The following is a 7,928-nucleotide window of genomic DNA, read 5'->3' as shown; positions in this document are numbered from 1 at the left end:
GTTCTAGTTTTCTTTTTTACTTAAAAATATGAAAGAAGAAACAATGATCGATCAAATCATGTAGATATATAAGACATAAGCTCACTTTATCATTAAAATATGACCAATTTTTTAAAAAACAAAAGAAAGGAAAACAGATTACTCATTCCTGAAAACAAACAAGTAATTCTTAAACTCATGTCTTGTTTTGAGGTAGTATGTTTTTAGGCATGAGTTTCTTCATATTCTCCCTAGTACTTTAAATGTTCTTTAGGGAAGAAACTAGCACTCGTTACTTGTTAAATCACAGAGGACAAGAAAATTTTCTAACATTGGTAACAAAGCAGCATGCATCCCTCTCATATTAAGAGTTAAAATGACACTTTTGAGAAAGTGGCAAAGCTCTCACCTTGGAGCTTGAAGGCTCAGCTTCAGCCCACCTGAGGGGACCACAACAGCCTTCAGGGCCCATTGGGCCTCAAGATATGGGTGCTTCTTTTTGCACATCATGTACGTTTTGTAGCTTGCAGTTGCCATTAACCAAACTCTGTTATCGCTCGTTACCTTCATCTCTGATAGCAATCTGCCAATTTCCTTAATTAGATGCTCTACTAGACTAAACCCATCTCTTGAATCTTCATGAAGAGCCCATCTCAAATCCCCAACAAAAATAATCACTCTCTCTAGTGCTAAGGAAGTCAATTTCCTTCTCAAATCAGAGATTTTCAAGTCCACTTCAATCCTGCTCATGAGCCTGAGGTGAGCATAAGACAGCTGTAGCTTTACAAAATGTGAGGTTTTGATCTCATCAGGGGCTCCCCCACTCTCCAACATCCTCATCATCTCAGATACAACTCCCTCTGCAATAGAAACTGAGTCCCCGACTACTGCAATGTTGCTCACCTTCCCCTGTTTTCTCAACATCGAATCAAAAACCAGCTCCAGATCCTCATTAATGGAGAAATGGGAACATGGGTTTTTCTCAGGAGATGATTTCACAGCATGGGTATGCAAAACGTTTGCACTTTTGATAATCTCCCTGCTGGAATCAGAGAAAAAAGGGGAGGAAAGCGGAAAAACAGAGCAGCTATCTTCTTCTAAGTTTGATTTCACTTTAGTACTGGAGAAGCCAGCCTCTTTCATCACTCTACTAACACTTGGGTCGTCTAGGATTGAAATAATAAGCTGTTCTAACTCGACTTTGATAACCAAATTTGTATCCTGTTGCTGATTCTGCTGTTCAATGAGGCCTCTCCTCTGATGGGCTTGTGCTCTCTTGAGCGCAGCAATGAGAGAATTAGAGAGTGAAGGTTGAGATTGAATATAACACCCAGATGGAGGTGGGGGATTTGTAGGGAGCCTGTTGAGAGCAACATTGAAGCAGAGCTCAAGGGCTCTGCAATGGAGAGGGTGAGAGCCTAAGTTATGAGAATGAGATACGAGGCAAGCTCTTCTCAAGAGAGCGGATGATGAAGACGAATTCAAGAGAGTGGAAGCAACATGAAGAGGAGTGACTTGAGAATGGCCTCTTCTTGTTGCTAGACCGAGAGAGAACTTGATAGCGGAGGCTGCCTCTGTTGTGAGGGCCTGAAGATGAACGGAGCAAGCTCCAGCGTGCATTACTTGAATCAACAATCACCAACCTCCAAACACCCAAACGAGAGAGTAGATAGATTCTACTAAGATTAATTCTATTGCTAAGATTTAACTGAGGTTTCTTATCTCTTTGATATTGTGGGCAAAGAAAAGTCTGAGCTAGGCTGCTTTCTTATCTCTTATACAAGACCGAGCTTTATTTAAAATTTCCACCTTTAGGGGTGATCGCTCTTTATTCTGCACTGTTCACTTTATGTAGCCCTTTTTATTTTTTTTTATGTTTTAGGGAGTGTCGTATAATTTGCCAGGCTACTGCCCTGTGATTCCTCCAGAAGGAATCTCTCGTATGCACTATACATTTCTCTTCTTCAGGAGTTGCAGTTCATCATAGTACTGATGGAGCTTCCTCTGTTTTCTTTCGGTTGGCAGTTTTATTAGAAAGAAACTAGAAGAGCAGAAATAAGATTGTTGATAGATAAAAAAAAATAAATGTAACTATTAGAGGTGTATAAAATAGGAAAATTTGAGAGGGGATTAAGATGGGGAAAATAATTAAGTCCAACAAATATATGTTAATTTACCTGAAGATATTGGCCATTAATTTCTGATGAAGATATAGATTCCCTTATTTGATCCCTCATATGGTATTAACTTTCTGGTTTATGTTCTAAAAATCTTTAGGACTTTCACAACATAGAAGCATACTATTTACTTAAAGTAATGATGGCACAGTATCATCATTAAACTACTAACAAAGGGTTCTCTGTTGGCTTTCTTTCATAAAACTGGTAACAATTGAGCCTACATCCCCAGTCAAAATCAGAGGCCTGCCTTCCTTTTTCATATAATTCTTTGTGAAAGGAAAGGTGAAGTTTCTCACCAAAAAAAAAAAAAAAAAAAAAAAAAAAATTTAAAAAAAAAAAAAAGAAAAAAAAAAAAAAAAGAATTCAAAAGAATACAAAAGGTAAAGCAAAAAAAGAGGTCAAAGAGTACAAAAAGTTGGGGCATTTGCCAAAGTTAGCATGTTTGAAATATGTGCATAAAGCCACTCTCATGCCTTTTTGCAGTTTAACTTGACATGTGAAAGAAGTACAATTACCTACAGCAAGAGACGCAAAAAGAAAAAGAGGATAAATTAGGCACAGTACGTTGTATGAGTCTCTCTGTCTTATTATTTTTTCGTTAGTATTGGGTTTAGAATTGCTTTTAAGTTGCCCAACAAAAAATATCTATCTCAGAATGCTAGCAACTTTTATTTTTTTTTTTCTTAGGAAGTTTATCCTTTTACATTTGAATTTTGAAAATTTCAGTTCATATGATCTTTTTTCAATCCTATCGTGCGCAGGCAAAATAATGTTGGAAAGAGTACTTTTATCGATTAAATATTGAGGCTAATTTATCGATCAAAAAAAAATATTGAAGTTAATTTAAGGGCTAATAATTGGTTGTACCTAAATGTTATTCCATGTTGCTTAATGCAAGACAGGCTATTTAGAAGACATTGTTTATTTCTCTTCCAATAAAAAGGAAGGTGTGGACATTTGAGTAAGTTAATGAATGTAACTTGAAAGTGTCTCTTCAAAGTTAGCTAATCAATAGCTTCTCCAGCTTACAAGAAAGGCATCACTCCTGTGACTTTTTGAAATAGCTAGCTTTTTAAAGCATGCTAAAAAAGTTTGTTCTGTTTTAGTTCCAAGGAATCAAGAACATAAGCACATTAGGGATACAAGTCCACCAATTATTAAGGTTAAATTGCAGATGACCCCCTTCACATATACTAAACTCCTAATTTAAATTTGTGTGGGGGAGGAGCTTGCGTTGTCTACAACTTATCCTTCAAAAAATGGAAATTTTCGGGCGATAAGTGGTAATAGTTAAAGGGTACTGTTAAATGCTATTGAAGGTGCAATTTACCGGCCTTGGTTTAATATGAGGAAAAAAAGAACAATTTTTCAAAACCGACTGAATTTTTTTTTTTTTTTTCAAAACCGACTGTTTTTTTTTTTATTTATCAAAATCGACCCGGTTTTGTGATTAGCAGGCTAATCACTATCCTAAATAGTCGGGGTTGGCAACCCCGACTATTTAGGATAGTGATTAACCTGCTAATCACCCTTTAATTAGGGTTTAACACCCTCCTAAATAGTCGGGGTTGCCAACCCCGACTATTTAGGATAGTGATTAGCAGCCTAATCACAAAACCGGGTCGATTTTGATAAATAAAAAAAAAAACAGTCGGTTTTGAAAAAAAAAAAAAAATTCAGTCCGTTTTGAAAAATTGTTCGGAAAAAAAAGCATTAGAATGTTGTTTGACATTGTGGCATCATTCCATCAAACTAATTGGGATTACTAGATAGTTTTCCTTCAATTTACTTTGCATCTCCCTTTGCTCATGTGACATTAATCACATGCATATATGGGAGAGAAAATGAAGTTGATGGATGACTGATAAGAATCAGGTAAGTGTGAATAATAAATGAACAAAATAGAGACACATGCACACCCCCTCTTTTTTACAAATTACTGTTATTTCAGTTCAGTGTCTAAATTTGATTGATAAGAGTTTTATGCACTTCTATAAGAAAATAAAGAAAAAGAACAAGAGGGTGGTGATGAAAGATGTCAGCATAAAAGCATATGAAAGACAACAGAATGAAAAAGTAAGGGACGGCATGTAGTATCAGGACCTGATTCTTTTTTAGCATCTTTTTCACCTCAAAATTTGTGAAATTATAGGCTGCTAGCACATGAGCAAGTCTTTTATATAACCAAACTATCTTGTCTATTTTAAAGCAGTCCTTTTTTTTTTTTTTGTAGATGTGTAGGTGTCTAAAAATGCCTATAGGTTCCTACACGTGGCTCGAGACAGAGAAAAGACGATGAACATCACTATCCGAGCCACAGAATCTTATTTGACGTCGACAAGTGCATGAAGTGAGTCGACGAACTGTGTGAAGCAACGAAACTTCAAAATAACAAAAAACACGAAATGATCGGGGGCTATGTTTCTCTTACGAAAGACGAAGCGCCCCTCGTGTCCCATCTACCCCACATGTCATTCAACCATGTGAGCTTGTAGATCTTCTCGTCGGCTCTCCTTCACACTTTGAATCGCGCAATTCTGAGTTCGGATGACGAATATACGATGGAAACGGACATGACGCACAAAACAATGCCTCGGGCCTTAGCGGAGACACTTTAAGTGTCTCGGTCTTGGTAGAGACTGTCTCACTTTGAATCTGAAGAAGTTTAAAAAATAAAAGTTGTAGATCTCCTCGATAGCTTTCCAATGCATCTTGTATCAACTCATTCCGAGATCAGATGAGAGAGTTAGAAGCAAAACAGAGGAGAGACACTTGCATTGTCTCGGCCAAGGCCGAGACAGTTGGACTGTCTCGGGCTTTATAGAGCTATTTTAACCATGATTCACTTCAAATATGAAGAATCTCAAAAGACCAAAGTTATAGATCTCTTTGTTAGATTTCTAATGCATCTTGGATTAACTCATTTCAAAATCGTATGAGAGAGATAAAGCCAAAATACCAAAAATAGTACAAACTGCCTCAGAATTCCGAGACAGTATTGATGACTCGGAGAAGAATGGAGATTTTGGCCATGATTCTATTCGAATATGAAAAATCTTAAAACATAAAATTTGTAGATCTATTCGTTAGCTTTCCAACTCATCTTGAACCATTTCATTTGGAGGTCATATGAGAGAGTTAAAAGCAAACAAGCGGAGACACTCTGACTGTCTCGGCCAAGGCCGAGACACCGCGGGTGTCCCAGACCCCAAAAAGTTGTTTTTGCTGTTTTTGAGTCGTTTTTCAACCGTTAACCATCTGGATTTGTTTCAACTGATCTAATATCATCTAAAAATGTGATAAAGTAGTTATAACTAAGGATAAGAGCAAATCATTTATTTTTATTAGAAAACAGAGCTCCTGAAGCCTATAAATACAGCCCTAGGGCCTTCATTTGCACATACCTGGAATTCTCGAGCGTCGGCGAAACTCTGCTGAATTGAAGACTCAAGGAACATGAATTACAGAAGAGAGATCGAGTTCTTCAGCACAGAAAAGAAGACTTCGTTAGATTCGCAATTCCCGGTTCTTTTCCTTGAGATTGCCATGTTGTGGTGATCTCGAGAAGAGTGGTTATCTTGCTGTTGCCGAGATAATTGCTTCGGTTTGTTGATTCATTCGCGAATCAATGAAGCTCCGGGTCGATCTGATCGTTTGGTAGTCCACGGATATCAACATCCACGTCACAGGTCAAGATCTCACGCAAGCAGCGGGTGATAAACATTCGTTGTGTTTGTTTTAACGAGAGTTATAATTTTTTTCGTTTTCATTGTGTAAGAGTCTTATAAAAAGACTATCTTTTTGTTTTCATTGTAACGACTAAAGTTGTAATGAATACCTCAATAAAAATATCAACTTTCACCCAAAACAAGATGATAACTATACTTTGTTATGTTTTCCATCATATAACCTCCACAAGATCGAGGTACTCTCATTTTCAATTTATCTTCCCTTTTTGAGTAACTGTGACAAGATGTCCAGGAAATTTATTGATTGGAAAAATAGGTACCGAACATATTTGAGATGAAAGGAAGAGGAAACTAGAAGCAATAGATATAAAATATACTTGAGATGAAAGGAAGAGAAAAGGGGTAGCAATAGATATAAAATATATTTGAGATGAAAGGGAGAGAATGAGGAGCTAAAAGAAAAGGTAAGAAGAAGAAAAATACTAAAACTGTTTTCTAAACTAAATTATATATTCTCATTGTTTCTTCATTAATTCATGCGTACAGTACTGAAGCTAAGTCGACTAACTTTAAGATTTTTATTAGTTATACTAGAATATGAATTCCATTGAGAGACCATATAGAATAAGCAAAGTTTTTAAGAATACTAGTATAGTGCACGTGCATTGCACATGTACATATTTGTTTTATGTTATCTTATGCAACTTGTTATATAATCTATGAAAAAGTTTGATTTTTGATGTAATTATTGCAAACCTTGATGACTTATTTGTAATTTTCTCTTCATTAAAACCCTAAATACATATAAAATTTTTAGAGGTTTTTTCTTGAAGTTTATGGTTGTTAATTTTAAAACTTTATAAAGCTAGGGTTCTCGTCATAAACATATGAAATTCCTTTGAATTTTCTGAAAATTTTGGGCTTTATTCTTTAAACTTAAGAAGATCTAGGGTTGTTTGTTTAAAATTTCAAAGTTTATTCAGTTAATTCTAAACAAAATTGTTTTTTTACAAAATTGGACCTTTTCTGTAAAAAAAATGCAATTTTTGAATGCTAAAAAAAAGTGCAATTCTATTCTTTAAAACCCAAAAGGCCTAATTTTATTTGTTTTACAACCTAATATAATATGTATGGCATTAGGAATTTCATAAATACTGGAGGCCTTATACGCAAATTTGTGCTATAATTACAGCATAACCAAAATTTCTTCAAAACTAAGCGATAATTCTTTCCATATCAGAAAAATATTGTCAAATGACAATATTTTCACCAAGTTAATATTATATTAGAGCTTCCATGTCGACATCCACATCAGCAAAATCATTAGAAACAATGTTCTAAGCAAAGCTCTCAAAATCCAGTAATAATTTAGTGCAAACTTGTTAGCATAGCAAACTTTCATTAAAGACCGATTGCATTCTACAACTTGAAAGGCATCAAAACGTAAATTTAAATAGCCTTGATCTATCTAGAGCTAATTAAATACATAAGGAATAAGATTACTTAAAAATTAGTCATCATCTTCACTTTTCACTTGTTTTCTTTTTTACTTCCGATGCCATTTCTACATCACCATTGTCGATAGGGGGAAAAAAATCACACTATCAGGCCTTCGTTGGGGGTTAATGGGTATATTTTATCACCAATCATTAAGTTTGATCCTTCACCTTTTATAAAGGTATGAATAAACTTTATAAAATAAAATTATCAACTTACTGCATTTTGAATGCCATGAACTGGTGGTATGCTCGTCACAACTCCAAGGTCTTGCCAACTATAAACTTCCTCAGCAAATTAATAGGCGATGTAAATAATATTTTGAGCTGATCAGTAAAATGTTGGAGGCACAATATTCAAAACTTCTACAGTATCCTATGGGCTGGGAAGGAAACTGAGCCGATTAGACCCAATTACTCGTTAATTGCTATCCCCTACCCAGCATTCCAGCAGCATGAAGGATTAGCAGTGAATAATACTACTGATTAGCATTTCATCCAACAACAACTTTATGAAACGTTGGTGACATAACTAATCATACAAATTAAGATAACAAAAAGCAATAAAAAAATTAGATAAAATA

The 7,928-nt window shown here is 35.3% G+C and overlaps 1 protein-coding gene across 1 annotated transcript in view; it reads right to left on the bottom strand.

The window, feature by feature from the left end:
* Positions 1 to 1,810, bottom strand: part of LOC109849997 (protein SMAX1-LIKE 4-like) — a 3,444-nt gene extending 1,634 nt beyond the window's left edge. The window contains exon 1 of the mRNA XM_020419896.1: positions 389 to 1,810. Within this exon, the coding sequence (XP_020275485.1) occupies positions 389 to 1,599 (1,211 nt within the window). The 5' untranslated portion in view covers positions 1,600 to 1,810. The remainder of the gene's footprint in view (positions 1 to 388) is intronic.

Source organism: Asparagus officinalis, chromosome 1, assembly GCF_001876935.1.
Source record: "Asparagus officinalis chromosome 1, Aspof.V1, whole genome shotgun sequence".
In the NCBI taxonomy this organism is placed as follows: domain Eukaryota; kingdom Viridiplantae; phylum Streptophyta; class Magnoliopsida; order Asparagales; family Asparagaceae; genus Asparagus; species Asparagus officinalis.
Note: the sequence above shows the minus strand (reverse complement) of the source record. Positions and strands in the feature narration are given on the sequence as shown.